At 30.8% G+C, this 17,626-nt stretch overlaps 2 protein-coding genes across 4 annotated transcripts in view; one reads left to right on the forward strand and one right to left on the reverse strand.

Annotated features, from left to right (window-relative positions):
- LOC114131724 (cAMP-specific 3',5'-cyclic phosphodiesterase) overlaps positions 1-17,626 on the forward strand; it is a 657,881-nt gene that overhangs the window by 285,938 nt on the left and 354,317 nt on the right. The window lies entirely within an intron of this gene.
- On the reverse strand, positions 11,591-15,757 carry LOC126549212 (uncharacterized). 2 transcript variants are annotated; one of them, XM_050197968.1, is made up of 2 exons: positions 15,509-15,757; positions 11,591-15,242 (listed from the first exon to the last, which is right to left on the reverse strand). In XM_050197968.1, the coding sequence occupies exon 2, from the start codon at positions 15,143-15,145 to the stop codon at positions 12,053-12,055; it is 3,093 nt and encodes a 1,030-aa protein (XP_050053925.1). In that variant the 5' UTR covers positions 15,146-15,242; positions 15,509-15,757; the 3' UTR covers positions 11,591-12,052. The 2 variants fall into 2 exon arrangements, with proteins under 2 accessions (XP_050053925.1, XP_050054380.1); XM_050198423.1 differs by having other exon boundaries at positions 11,591-12,505; positions 12,584-15,757.

Here is a 17,626-nt window from a genome sequence, read left to right on the forward strand (position 1 = left end):
AAAAACTAACCTTGTGATTGAGAATGGAGATCATAATAGAAAAATATTTTTGATGATAATTCCTGCTGGATATTATTTAAGTAGTCTGGATTAATATTATATTCTATATAGGATAGATATTAAATTTTAAAATATTATAGTTTTAAAACATAACCAAACACGAATTGAATTTGTAATACACAATACATTTTAGAGCATTCAATAGATATTACTATGATGCCAGTAACGCCAAATATCTGAGTATAGTCTTATATTTCCTTGTAATGACTGAAACGCTGGTAAAGGGTTTGCAAAGCCTTTTAGAATCATTTCACATATTTATTCTGTATACCCAAGTATACCTGCGCTGATGAAATGCAAAGTTTTATCGTAAAATAAAATATATAACTATGCAGGACGCAGATGTATATGCTATTTTATAGTTCTTAATTAAGTCTTTAATTCTATATTATATTATGAAAAAATAAATAATAATAACGCGCAATTAATTGGTAACGTAAACCTACTCAAATATATGCTGTGTGTAATATATTATTTAAAACGTATAAATATGAAATACATGATACGATAAAAAAATAACACAATAAACTAATTGCATACATATAGATACACGCAAAATAGAGTCTGTTATGCCCAAAGAAAATTTTTCTACGCATTTAAATTTATTGTGGTTTATCTAGTTAAATAGAACTTGCTCGATAAATGAAAAATTTATATTGTTATTATTATTAATGTTTCTCAATGGATATTTTTTTCCCTTAATTTCGAAAATCCAAACAGTTGTGGAAATAACAGAAAACGTATACGTACAACTGAAGCCGTAACAGCGACTATTAGAGAGGTTACTATGGTCACGTATGAGGCTTTACATAATACGAATGTTATTTTGCTGTGGCAGCGACAGCATTGGACATATTAATTTTATAGAATACAGAAAATTGAAAAAAAAATTAAATATAAAAACCACTCAAGATATCTATATACATATAATTTAATACTTTTATGATGATAAGTTTTGTTTTATTATGACAATATTAATATTTAATATTATTATGTGTTTTATTGATTTTGTATATAGTATTTGGACTTAAGAAATAAAAACTATTTGTGAAGCATACAGAAAATAATACTGTCATTCGTGTGTACACTAAAACTGACACAAAAAAGTATAATTACGGTAGTTCAAACAACCAATAATTGTAATACGTTTTTGCAAAATTTCTAATTTGATATATATATATTATATTTCTTTCAACAGAAAAATTATATTTGTAATAATAATATAATGTTATAATTTTTAGAATGCATGGTAAACTATAGATATAGACTCTCTACCTCGTTCTATCAACATATCATAGCATTAACCGCGCGTTTCAAAAGTTTTCGATTTTCCATTAACATCAAAATTAAATAATAATAATGTTTACACAATTCATTTCCAAAACAAATTTGATTTTTGCGTAACAACACCGTATTATAATATTGTGTAAACAATAGCTGGTAAATATATTATTACATATCACAATATATTTATAATAATATCATGTAACATAATATCGTATAGTATAATATATATGTATATATATTATATATAAATATTATGATAATTATTTGATTTGAATATAATCTGTGAACTTAAAATATAGAAGGGCAATATCAAAATAACTTTATTTTTAATAATTAAAAGATAAAATATTTTAAAATTTCATGTATACAATTAAATTACATATAAGCATTTCTATAAATCAAAACGAAAATAACCAATTATGGTTGCATCGAATTGTTAAAAAATCTTAAAAATTAGTAAAAACTGTTCAGAATAATTTTATTAAATTGATAATTTTTACGTACATAGTGTATAAAGAAATATAGGCGTGTGTAATATTATACAGATTAGTGACGGAAGGTCATGTTCATCCCCCTTTCACACCACCAGAAAAATGACTGAATGTTTCGTCAGGGTGCACACGTGTATGTGTAATGTTAATAAGTAAGTTTTTGCCGGCAAAGTTTGGCCAGCTTATGCCTTTAAGGCACTAAAGATAAACTGAATTGCGTCAGTTAGTATGAAACGGGCAAGACTGTGATGAGAAAAAATTATATTTATGTAGAATGTTAACGTCGTAATATAAGCTGTCAAATTTCGGTAAATAATAATAATAATAAAAAAAACTAATTTCCCCGTCGAAGTTATGTGCATAAGTATATAGACAATACACACCCACACATAAATACACACATATAACATATATATATATATATATATATATATATTATAACATGACATATGCGTGAAACGAACTATATGAAGAAAAACCCCTATAGTAAGAAGCTAATGTTGCAGTTTACGAAGTTATCCTACTCTTATATAAATATATATAAATTACATTGGGTCTAATAACTTTCATATACATATATTATACTTATATTTTAGAATCTTTTTAAATTTAATGATTTATAGAACGCTCAGAAAATTTTGAAAAATTTTCATGATTAGACCACCAGAGTCTAGAGTAATGAATTCATTAATTTTACACGTTAATTTAAATAACGAGTGATAAAAAGTATTTTACTTCGCTGTAATAACAGTAACGTCAGTAACTAACTATTATCTAGTAATTAGTGAATGCAAACAATTCTGTTCGAATAATTTCTAAAAAAAAAAAGTAAAACGTAGAATTATTGTAGGTCTTGTTTATTAGTTTGGACATTTTATGTTTAACCGAGTTTAGTCGATATGATAATAAAACGTGATTTGGTGTGAGGAATGTATAAGTAGAACACAAATCATTGAAAACCAATGGGAAAAAGATTTCAAAGTTTGTTCAGGAAAATATTGCTGGGTATTATGGATGGAAACGTTTATAAAATGGGAGTAAAATAATGGATAAGGATATTTCAGAATAAAGAGAAGTTGTGAAAGATTATGAAAGTGGAGAAAACTCTTAGACAGCATTAAATGCCTGAAAAAGAAATAAGAAAAACTAATATTTATTATTTATTGCTCACGTTTCAACGTGTTTTGAGTTCATAGTTTAATACATTTATGTATGTATAATACTTGTTGTTCCACACCTACACGACGTTTACGTGCATATTTGGATACTTGAAAATCCGATCCCAAGTTATAATCCAAACACTACCTACACGCTGGAATTGAATAACATCAGACTCTCCACGAATCACTCCAGACGCGAATGTTTTCTTCTCGATTTATAAACGGAAAAATGTACATGATTCACACCTAACTCCATAACCTTGATCACATTTTCATGAACTTATTTTAAAGAGTTTTGATGCCTTTCTTTGCTTTATTTTTATCATTATGTTTTAAAGTATCTTTTAAACACACTATATTATCACACGTCATATATATATATATTCTTTTATATTACCCAACAAAACTAATAAATTTATTCCCACGAAAAATGTGAGTAATTTTTTTAGAACATTTCAAACCTAAATAGTCTTTAAGTTTTAAAGATATAAACTAGATTACAAGTTTTTTTTTTTAAATTCAATATTTACGTATAAGGTAAATACTATTAATAATCAAAAATTATGTAGTTATTCCAATGTCAAAACTATAGTTGTGGGCATCGATATTTTTTCCTCTTCAACGATAGTCTTAACTGTTGTCAAGAAATTATTAAAACAAAAATAATAATATAAAAAAAAATGTACTACTTTTATAAAAACGTCATAGAAATAATATAATATTATGTAGTGAGGCCAGAAGTAATGATTTCCAAAGAAAATAATACTCGCGATACGGAGAGTGGTATAATTACCACACATACTATGCAATTTCTCAATATATTATTATAATTTGTCCACCACGCCACTTGCACGTCTACGGATATTATCCACCGATGTCACTTATGCGTGTTCATTTAATTCCAAGCTCTGAGGATTCTGACACGCACACTTCATCCTTGGATATCTACACCATATGATATTTAATATTAAACCATATCATATTATATAATTATTAATTATGCATTATGTTGTTAAGTATAAAATGTGCTCACGTAGTAAATTTGAAGCGAACGAATCGATACAATTGCCGTGGATTTGAATATTGTGATATAGTAGTATTATATGTTATTATATTGCGATAACATTATGTCTATACTAAATCTTATGTATCTATTTTTTTTTTTTTGTTAAAACTAGAATTATCTTAAATTTATTATGGTTTATAATTTTTTTGTCATCTTGCAATAGTCTATATTGTTTTTAACAATATAATATAATAATTATCAAAGAGTAAATGCATGTTAAACTTGTCAAGAAGTGATAAAAAATTAAAAATTAAAATCTTTTTGGCGCTAATAAATTAGTGTAATAATATTATAACTATTATTCTATAATGTGTCTTAGATGTACCGTATCACTCTTAGTAGTATCTTCGTGACTATTTAAAATCAATGTATTGAAATCCAGTTTTTTTTTCATGGCAATAAGTTATTTATTAACATTTTTTAAGGTAATTTAGTTTTTTAATATTCAAGTTAATATTTTGATTATATATATTATGTCGGAAATATTAGTTGTGATAAATTAATTTATCAAGTTTTTGGTTTCATAATAATAATAGTTATATGTTAGCAAAATATGAAACAAATAGTTTAATTATTAAATTGTATTTGTTTGCTTACACCAGTCACCACGCACCTATAACTTATTGATAATTTTGGAGGTAATAAACTTCTAAAAGCTGTAATGGCGTAGTATACATTTGTTTCGTTCATAAATAAACTTGACCTATTTTCTTCATTAACATTATATACAAATTTAAATTATGTTTTTAATTTATATTATACAACCAATGAAATAACTTAATATAGCATAACTTTAAATCATACACTACCTAAATAATATATAAGTGATTTAGTCTATATTTTATACTCAATTTTTTTTAAAAAACTGAAAATATGATCAAAAAATGATGGTCTTGAAAATTAAATTACTAAATTACATGAAAAATATTTCGTAAATTTTTAAAATATTAAACTTACTCTATTCATTTAGATTTGTCGTGGTAATTTCTGAAAAAAAACCGCATTATAATATACTGATTTTCCATGGAGATATAACTGATTATACGGGAATTCTGGATGCACCATAAATAACTGTATTTATTTATTTATTAAAACTAATTAATGGAAATAAAGACTTAAGTATACTACAATATATTATGATATGGAATTGAAAAACTTAATATTATTGATTATACAAGTCTAATAACCATGACGTATAATTAATAAAAAACTAAGTATCTATATTTATATCATTTTAGAAATTTCACTTAAACTTAGAGGAAGTAGGACTACGTCTAAAAGCTAACTTTACTAACCCATCCGTTGAATTTGATCAATCATACCATAGTTAGTATTGTGAATTTATGAAAGGAAACGTCAAATAACCATCTTGATTTAGTGGAACGATGTTATATTATGTCTGGAGTATTAATTTTGAAGCATTAAAAATCTATAGAAAAAATATTTATAATAAAGTAATAATTAAACGTTAAATAAGAGATTAAAAAATCTTTAAAAAAAAAAAAAATTTATCAATTTAATTTCTTTTTATTTTCATTATGTTTACCCTAATATTAATGTTAATGTAATTTTTATTTCAATGGTTTCTTTTAATATTGCTAATCAAGATTGACTTCGTGATATTATCTACGATTTATAAAAAACTATGACAAACTAATAATACTGACTATAAAGACTAGGCAGTGTCTAGAACAACATAATATTATTGTATTTATTGTTATTTTTCAAGATAAATTTACTTATTTAATAATATTTATAATAAAAATGATGGACGAGTATATCTACCAATTTAATTTAAATTAATTTAATTTCAATTTTTGAATGAAATTGAAAAACAAAAACACTATAAGGATTTTTTATAAATAATTATAAAAAAACATTAAAATTGATTAAAGCTCTGAAAATGTATTAAGAACAATAAAATGAATATAAATGTACATTTATTCTATAACATAGATCATATTTATAGCTGATAAAGCTTCGTTTTAAACTATTAAAAAAAAAACAAATGCTATCAAAATCCATATTTTAATTTATTATGGCTGTATAAATGTCTAAAACCTAGTATGTGTCAAAATGTTCAAATCAATATTTTGATCTTCTCGAAAATATTACTTTCAACACTACTAAAAATCGTGTTTGACTATTCGATCATTTCGATTACTGTATTATTATTATTATTATTATTATATAATTGATAAAATTAAAAAAAATTGTATTATATAGACGACCAGACGAGTTTACATCGTATAATAGTGTTATATCGGTATCATTGCAGCCTCCGAGATTTATCATATTGTGTCGCGTGAACACGGAAGATTCGTACAGTATGCCGTTATCTGTGGTTGGGTAAAAAGCACAGAAGCTTCAAATTCAATTAAAACTTAAAACTGTGGAATTACGTTTTATACATTTTGTGTGTTTTTTTCGTCCTCTCCCGTACAACAAAACAAACAATATTGGACGAACAAAACCTTTACGCGCTTACCCTGGCTCACCACTGCCAACGTTACGTGTGTTGTGTTCACATCACGAAAACAAAAAAATATCGTCTCTTTCGCAGTGTGTACAAATTATTATTATTATGTTCGCCGTGGTGTACACAAGGCGTTACGATTAAAAAAGGTTTAAAAAAAAAAAAAAAAATTAATATTTACTCGCGTGAAAAACGATTGTATTTGCGATGTTCTGTATGTATATTTCATAAACATGTATATACTTATAATGTAAACGAGTGTTTCAATGATTTCTTTTTTTTCGTCGCCGGTCGGTTTATACCTGTAGTGCGATATTGCCGCCGCCGCAACCGACGCACCTGTCAACAAGTGTAATGCAATTCCAAAAAACTTGGCACTTTCGTTACTAACATATTACAACGGCTTACGTATAAACGCAAGCGCACGTACACATATATGTGTGTGTGTATTTTCCATTCCGTTGTTTTAGCACTTGAATTTACTTTCACGTGTTAGTAAGAATTAAAAAAAAAAAAAAAAACAACCACTACCATTACAAACCACGTGTATATAGTAAAATACTACTTAGACATATTATATACTCAGAAATATATATTATATACTACTTCCACTACAAAAAACCACTGTTCATTTAAAAGGCGAACGGTACGAAAAGCAAATCCTAGCCTTTGTGTTTGTAGGTCAACGAGTTTATTTTTATTTGACAGGCGTTATACTTAAATATATAGTGATCGCTAAAACTTTTTTCATATATATTTCAACCGAGATTATTAGTCTGTTATTTATACTATACTTTAGTGGCTGTTTGGTGTTTGACATTCCACATAAAATCAACGAATAATCGATTTTAATTCAATACCAATGCAAGGCAGTTTATTTATGATCGATACAATACATCGGTTATTTATCACACGAAACGTTAATAAGTAAAACGTTTTTTTAACGGAAAAGTTTTAAAGCATAGTATAAAATGACTATAGGTAAACGCAAGTAACTATATTAAAAATGTGATTTTTAGTTCGGTAATAACATACTATTAAAATAGATGTTATATTACATTATAATATGTATAAGATTTTTGGACGTTTACAATTTTAAACGAATGACTGATGACTGATGTATAATCAGATTTAATACAAACGCCTGTGTGTTGGCACAGACATCAAACACTAATCAATATAGAAGGTATGTATTAAACGTTGCTTGGTATGATTCAGTATTCCTTTGTATATATCTTATACCATAAAACACTAAATTCGACACGTTACGTGATTAACGTGAACACATTATTAATATAATATTTCATTAGGTACTTTTGAACTTTGGTAAATGGATTATATTATACTATACAAAATATAAATAAATATTACATTGAACTTGTCAATTTCACGTTTATTTAAACAAAATTGTATTTTAATTATTATAGCTAATTTGTATAATAATCTCATTATTCTAAGTATTAATAGCGCAGAGAAAAGTGGTCGTGAGGAATAACATTAATGCTTGGAATGCTACTAATTTTTAATTTTAATGAATAATCTTAGTTGAATATAAGTAACATTTCTTACCTAAACCCTTTTTATTTGCATTTAATTAAAAATATTACTACAGTTATGATATGATTATGCAAATTTAAAATAATATGTAGATTAGCTATACCGTATATAACATGATTATATATTATATTCTCTTTTATCTACTGAAATATTAATTATTTAATTTATAGTAATATAATGTTTATATAAATTGTACCGATGCTATCATACAAATTACGTAACTTCCTATAATCCAACTCAAACAGCGATAGAAAACTGTTACTGATATTTTATGTTCAAATTTTCTCTTACTAATCACGGGAAGATTGTTTTGGTTTGGTGAGAAGGAAATAATATTATGTCATTTAAATTTCGAGGTGTAAATAAAATTCGTTTGATAGAGGTTTTTTTTTCCCCCGAAAAATCGAATAAATCGAAAATACCTTTAAAAAATATACCTAATATAAAAAAAATACCTTTCTGCTCATACAATAATTGCAATATGTACACGATGGAGAATATCAACACACGATTCTTATTGTTATTGGAGATTATAGATTCACAGCCACGCGTATTGTACGCACTTCTGGAAACACGCGTAAAATAATAGTACCGTGTAAATAATTGCGCGCAGCTGTACAGTTAGGAATAGTTATACACCGGATATAATTGTTGATTTGTTCGAAGAATGGAAACAATTTGTGTGTAATAAGAAGACAAAAACAAACTAACATATCAATTGGCCCGACGCCGCAAGCTTAAGGCCGCGTATTGTTTGGATACTGTATACTAGCTCGGTTTAACAGCGTCTCGACAAGCATTAGCTTTTTTTTTTGTCATGCAGTGCGTTAAGACACGGAGTCATTCAACAATTCAGCGATTTCTTAAGGCTGAGATTTTTTTTTAAACAACTTTTTTTTTTTCGTTTCTAGAATAATAATAGTAATATATTATATTATCATGTATTATTAAACATACTATTATTATTGTCATTGTGTGTGCGCAGCCGAGTGTTTGTGTTATTATCATTATTGCGCGGTGTGTTAATGAGTTTATTGTACGTGGACCGCGTTTGGGATTTCTAAACACAAACAATCGAAACTGATGAATATACAGAGTAAAGAAAAATTGAAAACGATATTATATTCACGACGAAAGTATTATAATCAGCTTTATCACGATATTATACTAATATTGATATATCCGGCGCGCGGTTGGACAATCTAATACAAAAATAACCGGGACGGATATACATCAGCATAGTACGATTTACGTTATACTGATTTGCTTTAATATACCTAACTCGTTGTCGGTTTAAATACCCCATCATATTGTATTTATCAATAATAATTATTTTGTTATTTACGCGAAAGAAAATACAACATATAGCGTACTATAACGATGGATATCGTCGTTAAAGTTATAATATAAACATAATATTATAATGTAGGTGTGTTTGTATGGTTTTTTTTTTTTATTTAATAACAAGCACAAATTTACAATATAGCGTATTATTATGACCTCGAAATACTATGGTATACCACTGACCAATGACGGTCAAAAAGCTAAATTACTATATTATGTTATTATAACAATATTAACATTCCAATACGTCAAATTATTATTATTTTGCTACTTATCTTTCCAATATAAATTATCGACCAAAAAACCACTAAAAATTATAATTATACACAATTAATGGTCGTTAATTGAAAAAAAAAAATCGACATGATTACTATTGCGCAAAAAATAATATGGATCTCCCGTCTAAGATATTAAAAAAAAAAAAAACAAAAAGCACATATAAAACATAATAATATCATGTACATTATTTATTATTAGTTATTCATTTAGGGTAGATATATTTATATTATGTATACGCCTTACTAAACAATATAAAATATGTATGTAATAATTTGCATGTTTGTTATGTATTATACACTGACGATGACTCAAAATAACAACTGAAATAATATCTACAAAATATAATATAATATGTACATTTTACATTAAGACAATATTTTTAATTTTTATTTATAGACCATTTAATTATTATCACATATTATTATACTCAAGTGCTATAACTATTATTATTATTTTTTTAACCATTGTCTCTAATAAATTGAAACATATATTTAAGTTTTTTTTTTTATGAATTTTCAACAATTTATTAATGGTATTATCGTGTGAAAAATGTATTCTCACATAAAATACCGATCGGTATTATAATTTATAACGTATCGGCAAAATATAGATGGTGTAAGCGAGGTCCCTAGCAAATCGTTGTTCGGGGTAACCACGCTTTAAAATGAATATGTCTAACGACAAGTGGACTGTATGTATGATTAAGATATATATATTGTGTATAGAAAATGAGATGTATTAAAATATAATATAACAAAGTCAATATAAATTATCAATTAATACATCAAGATATAATTGTATGAAATTACAATACAATATTACAACAAATTATACCAATATATATAAAGAAACAATAAAACAAAATATATTAAAACAAAGTTATAAAAAAATTGTACCGATATATATATATATAAGAAACAATAAACAACAAAGTTCTTACCGCGTACTGCGCCACTGCAACAGCCGACAAAACACCAATAATTACGTGGAAATTACCAACGCAAAAGAATACGGTGACTAGCGAGCCAAACGGTCGCGGCGGCCCATATATATAGGGACCGTCGTGGATAGATCAGCAGCGGGGGAGGGGGTGTCGCGTCTAGAATATTCGAGTTTGTCGCAGTGGCCCAGGCGCGTTTATCGAATGATCGAGAATATCGTCGATCATTCCAGAGCTGTATCCAACATCCTCCCGCCTTTGAAAGGATGCTTTCAAAATTACAAAATAAACAAATAATGAATAAGGAATTGTACATCTTGTACCACTTTACATTAAATAGATAATATGATAAAAAAATACAAAAAAACTGGTTGATAGAAGAACCTTCTGATCAGGACACAGGCAGCTTCACCACTTGCAGATGGACTGCCTTTACTGACAGACACACAAATAGAGCAAGATAAGCCTTGTTAGTCTTAGCACCTCGTCGACGGCTTTCTTTCACAATAAACGGTCCACCGTAATCCATGCCAACGAATGCGAATGGTCTATGAGGCTGTACTCGTACTGGTGGCAGGTCTGCCATGACTGGTTGTGGGCAAGCAGATCTATGGCGCACACATCTAACACATGTATGTATAATTTTCCGAATGGCGGCACGTCCTGACACAATCCAATATTTCCTTTGAATCATAGCCATAACTAGAAGGCTCATATGATAATGGATTATGATTAACTGCGTAACATGAGCAGCCTTAGGGAGCAACACCGGATGCTTAGCTTCCTCGGTCAGAAGCGAAAAACGAAGTCGACCGCCGACACGTATTAATCCTTCCTTGTCTAAATATGGTGACAACTGAGCAAGTGAATTGGGGGTTATCGATGCCGATGTATTTTCTAACTGTTTCCGTAAGTCTTCCCAATAAAATTTTGCGTAAGCTTAATGATGTTAAGAAGTGTTCGATTGAGTTCAATTTGAGTAAGTGGGCCGCTGCTTACAGGCCTCCGTTTGCAACGGTCAATGAGGCGCCATACATACGCGAGTGTCCGTTGCATTCTCGTTAATGACGAAAAACGACGGAAGATCTCTTCTGATTCTTTACATTTAAGGATATGCAACACACACTTGACTGGTTGTTTGTAATCTGGAAGTTGCTCGGAAGGAAGTCTTGTTAAAGTTTGACTCGGCCATTGTTCTTCAGGCTGCCGTAAGAATTCCGGACCATTCAAATGCAACTGCGAAGCAACTAATTGGCTTGGGAGTAACCCTCTTGATGCCTTTATGCATTTTCCAATGCTAATATGACGAAGTAACTTCAAGTGCGCCAACGATGTAAGTTCTTCTATGAACATATTCCACTTGGAAGAGATCTCATTGGAAATTGGAGTGTCCTAGTTCAGTCCTTGGCGCCATAGCTCTTGCATTAGGCACTTAGCCCAGAAAACCATTGGGCCTAATGTTCCAATGGGATCATATAATCGAGCGAGGACTGATAGTACTGATCGCTTTGTAGGTTGCATCTCTGTAATATTTGACCTGTATCCGAATGTATCTCCATACGGGTCCCAGTAAAGTCCCAATATTTTTATAGCCAGTCCAGAATGAGGTTCATAGTATGGGTTACTGGCGCAGTCCTCCTTCGCAATGCCTTCCAATACTTCGGGGCAATTACTGGCCCATTTACTGAGCTGAAAACAGCCTTTCTGTAACAACCCAACGACTTGACATTGCACCTTCAATATGCCTTCCCTTGTATCGGCCCCTGCAATAATGTCATCCACATAGGTATATGACCGCAGAAATTGCCTTGTCAATGGAAATTCTGGACCATTATCTTGTTCCAACTGGAGAAGACAGCGAATTGCTAAAAACGGTGCTGAATTTATACCATAGGTAACAGTGCACAACTCATATTCCTGTACTTGCTCGTGTGGTGAACGTCTCCAAAGAATGTGTTGGTAAACACGGTCTTCTTTTCGAACGAATATTTGTCGATACATCTTAACTATGTCCGCTATGAATATGTACTTATAGAATCGACAACGCAACAAGATGTCACCGATATCGGTTTGCAATTTAGACCCAGTTGCTAAGCAGTCGTTCAGAGAACGTCCCGACGAAGAAGGGGCGGAGGTATCAAAAACAACTCGAATTTTTATATCATTCTCCTTCCGTTTTACAACTGCGTGATGTGGTATGAAATATTCTCCGGTGCGTTCAGCCAACTTCATATGGCCTAGTGCAATATATTCATCCATAAAATCACGATAGGCGTTATATAGCTCTTCGTCCTTACTTAGGCGACGTTCAAGATTATATAAGCGATTCAGAGCTAATGCCCGGGACGATCCTAGGCCTAATGAATGAGCGTCATGCTTTGTATTTCCCTTATCCATTGAACTAGAAATTATGGATTTGAAAGGCAAAGCAACATGGAATCTTCCATTACAATCCCGCGATACTGTTTCTTGAAAATGTCTTTCACATGCTTCATCTTCTGTGCTTGGGCTATGGTTTATATCAAGTTCTTCAACTTCCCAAAATCGCTGTAAAAGCTCACCTATATTTTGATTATCTGATGCCGCATGAACCACCAACGATGAAGCCGTAGAGTATTCTCTTGACCCTTCTATGGCTCCGACTATTACCCAACCAAACTGTGTGTTCAAGGCTGACGGCAGACCGGGACTATGGACAATATCCGATCGCGATTGCAAGATGAATGGATATAAATCCCCTCCAATCAGCATGTCTACTGAACCTGGTACATCAAAATCGGGGTCAGCGAGTGGAAGATGCCCGTATCGCTCACGAATTGAAATGGGTAATTTTTGATTCGGCATAAGAGCGGTGATTTTTGGTAATATTACAATGTTGGTGGCCGATATTTGCGGTGCATCATACAACAAAGGAACAAAGCTACAATTGGTTGAACCCTTAACAGTTCGTACGGGCTGCTGTGCCAGACCACTAACCTCTACTCGTCCCTTGTGACGTGGTAAACCAAGTTGGATCGCACACTGATTGGTAATGGCCGAAATTTGTGATCCAGTATCTAATAAAGCTCGCACTGGCACCAGCTCACCAGATTGGTCTCGTATTCTCACTATCGCCGTAGCCAGTACAACACTAACATCCGATTTCACAGCGCCTGAAAAGTTAGTAGCTGTACAGTTCTGATCCGTGGTGCTTTCAATCGGTTTTGAAATTTCCATTGCATTAGGTGTTGATGTTTTCCCTGAACCCTTATGTTTTGAATCTAAATGGAGTAATACACTGTGTCGTCCTTCACAAGTTTTGCACAAGTACGCCGACTTACAGGAGTTTGCTTCATGATCCGGACGTAGACAAACAAAACATAATTCTTTCTTAATGACAAACTCCCGCCGTTCGGCGACCGATTTCCTCTTGAACATTAAACATCGAAACAACGGGTGATCACGATCGCAAAACGCACATTTGTTCTTGGCAGTGGCAGTAGTCGATAATGAAGTCTTCACGGACGTCTGGCCGCCCTTGCCCTTTCTAGAACTACTGTTGCCCACTGACAGTGTACCCGTGTTAGCGCCAACGTTTTCTAAAATCTTACACCGATTCGCAGCAAAATCCAACAGTTCATCCAGCTTCGGTATGCTTTCTTGAGGTACACTTGCTTCAAATAATCGACGAGTATCAGGATCAATGACGCGGGCTCCGATGTAGAATAGCAAGAATCCAGACAAATCAACAACACCAAGTGCCTTTAGCGCAGCCACATTCTCACGAAAAGTATTAACAAAAGATGATAACGAGGATACCGATTCCCGTTGTAAACGTTCAAATGAAAATAATTTATCACAATGTGCTGTAGCAAGAAGTCGCTTGTTATCATAACGATCCCGAAGCGCACACCAGGCGATTACATAATTATCTGAGGTTAGTGGAACTGATTTGACAATGTTCAAGGCCGATCCTGATAAGCATGACACCAAATAATGAAAGCGCTCTATATCCGTTATTGACCGATTTTCATGCACTAGTGACGTGAACATATCGCGAAACGCGCACCAATTTAAAAGACTACCGTCGAATTTTGGAAGCTCAATCTTCGGCAACGACAGCGATGCACGAGAATTATACGTATTTTCGCGTTCTACGATTGCACCTTGATGTGTAATTGAAGGATATCCACGTAATTTCGAAAACACCACTTGAATTTCTCCGCACATTTTTTCCATGTCCTCAGTAATTTCTAAATCTGAACTTGTAAATTCGTCAGACCTGTTTAATTCAACCAGTGAAGAAAGAACATTTCCTTGCTCCGCTTCAAACGACTTAACCGCACGTTCTAATGTCCCGTGACGTGCGAAAAATATTGGTCGTTTATGCTCATCCGTGTCCGCTTCCATAGCCAGTGCATGTATTTTCCGTATTGAATTTAACGCCGCGTCCCTTGCGACGCGTGCTCGCGTTAATTCTTGTTTCGAAGATTTTGAAGGTGCCATATTGATAACAAAATATCCGGAACGAAGGTCCAAAAAATGTAAGCGAGGTCCCTAGCAAATCGTTGTTCGGGGTAACCACGCTTTAAAATGAATATGTCTAACGACAAGTGGACTGTATGTATGATTAAGATATATATATTGTGTATAGAAAATGAGATGTATTAAAATATAATATAACAAAGTCAATATAAATTATCAATTAATACATCAAGATATAATTGTATGAAATTACAATACAATATTACAACAAATTATACCAATATATATATAAAGAAACAATAAAACAAAATATATTAAAACAAAGTTATAAAAAAATTGTACCGATATATATATATAAGAAACAATAAACAACAAAGTTCTTACCGCGTACTGCGCCACTGCAACAGCCGACAAAACACCAATAATTACGTGGAAATTACCAACGCAAAAGAATACGGTGACTAGCGAGCCAAACGGTCGCGGCGGCCCATATATATAGGGACCGTCGTGGATAGATCAGCAGCGGGGGAGGGGGTGTCGCGTCTAGAATATTCGAGTTTGTCGCAGTGGCCCAGGCGCGTTTATCGAATGATCGAGAATATCGTCGATCATTCCAGAGCTGTATCCAACAGATGGATTAGTTAATATTTCATCTCTAAAGCTTAAATATTTCATATAAATTATAGATAAATAAATAAATCATAAGTTATAGAAATCATTTTTAGTTAAAATTACATTACCTATAAATAAAAATTACGAAGTATATACAACATTATATACATGTTTTAAAAATAAAAAATAAAACAATTACCCTAGAACACTTATTATATAAAATACAATTGTTTTATACATTATACACATTAATAAGATCATGTAACGTATTTTTCTAAAAATAAGATATTTTTTTGATTTAATTACTGAAAAAAAACTTAAAATCATATCAATGTAGAAATACATACTTTTAGACTTAATATAATAAAAATATATTTATTATAACTAAAATAAAAACATTCATGAACATTTTTTGGTCATCTATTTATTACTTTTGATGGATTGAACATAATTTTTATGTGTATAATGAATATTACATCGGTCAATGCACTGTCGTGACTAATATTATACTTAAAATTATATTATTGCAATTCGGACAGTATCGTTCATGGAGTTCTGCTAAGAACGGCTTTCGGGTAAAAAGTTTTAATACTTACCTACAAAATATTATCGCTTTATAATACACACACGTTATCATTAAAATACTGAAACATATCTGACGAATAAAAATATATACCATTGATGTCAAACGTGGGTCCCCCTCGTTATTGCTATATTTGTTATGATGTTTCTCATTAGATTTCGTACGGATTTTTTTAATGTAATTGACCTTGTTTTTATTTACACTCATCGCCGTCAGCCCTTGTTGCACTGCATATTTTAATAATAGCATGGTACGTGCTACCTATTTAACTATATTATTCTATTATTATTATGTGTGCACTATGCGAGTGTAGATATTGTATATATTAAGAACTGAATTACAATAATTATACCTACCGGAGTCCGGAAGTTGCGAATTTCCCCAGTATGTATTCGAAATCAATTTTCCAATGTCAATATGAGGTGAATAACGAAAAAACGGGATGACCATACGTGATCTTCGCTTAATGGCTATACTTATCATTAAAATTATTATATCTTGATACATATTTTTTTTCCAATTTGTAACGTTCATTTTTTTGGGATATACACAATATATATATAACCACTATCATAAAACAGGAGTCTTGAATAACAACAGTTTGTTTGAAGCGCGTTATAATATAATATTATAATTATGGATATTATATAACATATTATAATTGTTTTATTTTATGAACGCCAGAGAATCAATTAACTCAAGTAGCATGGTATATTTACTCGTATAATTTTCGGTCAAGTAGTTCACAGCACCAGCAATAATAATAATTTTATCATATTGAACACTTGCCGTGTACTAGAAATGTATTTATTTTTTATCGTTATCGCCTACCTATTTCTTATACATAAATATTTTTTCAGCTGATATTCTATTAAATTTAACGATATAGAATTTCATTTTGTCTATTAAAATACTACCGTCGAATGAATAAAAAAAAAATGACATCGCAGTTTCACGTTGACGACCGTGTGTCTACACTGTATACTTTGCACGTATTATTATTATTATACTCGTTATACGTATACATTATAATACTCGTAGTGTACAAGAGCATATTTTCGGTCTCGTTTTTTTTTTTTCATATAATATAAATTACGCCTTGACTACGCCCGTCGATGTGCTCAAAGTCCACGCATACACAGTTGCACATCAAACGACGTGTACGACGATACGCGTGCATACACGTAAATTATTACATAGTTTAAATATATATATATGTATATTGATACTGTGGTCTGTGACAGCGTTTTATATTAATAATACAACGGTGGCATCCCGGTGATTTACCTACACATGACATCATCATT

This window comes from Aphis gossypii, chromosome 1, assembly GCF_020184175.1.
Source record: "Aphis gossypii isolate Hap1 chromosome 1, ASM2018417v2, whole genome shotgun sequence".
NCBI classification, from domain to species: Eukaryota; Metazoa; Arthropoda; class Insecta; order Hemiptera; family Aphididae; genus Aphis; species Aphis gossypii.

What these genes read in the sequence shown, in the direction of transcription:
- LOC126549212 (XM_050197968.1), bottom strand. Translation starts at nt 15,145, where the DNA reads ATGGCACCTTCAAAATCTTCGAAACAAGAATTAACGCGAGCACGCGTC.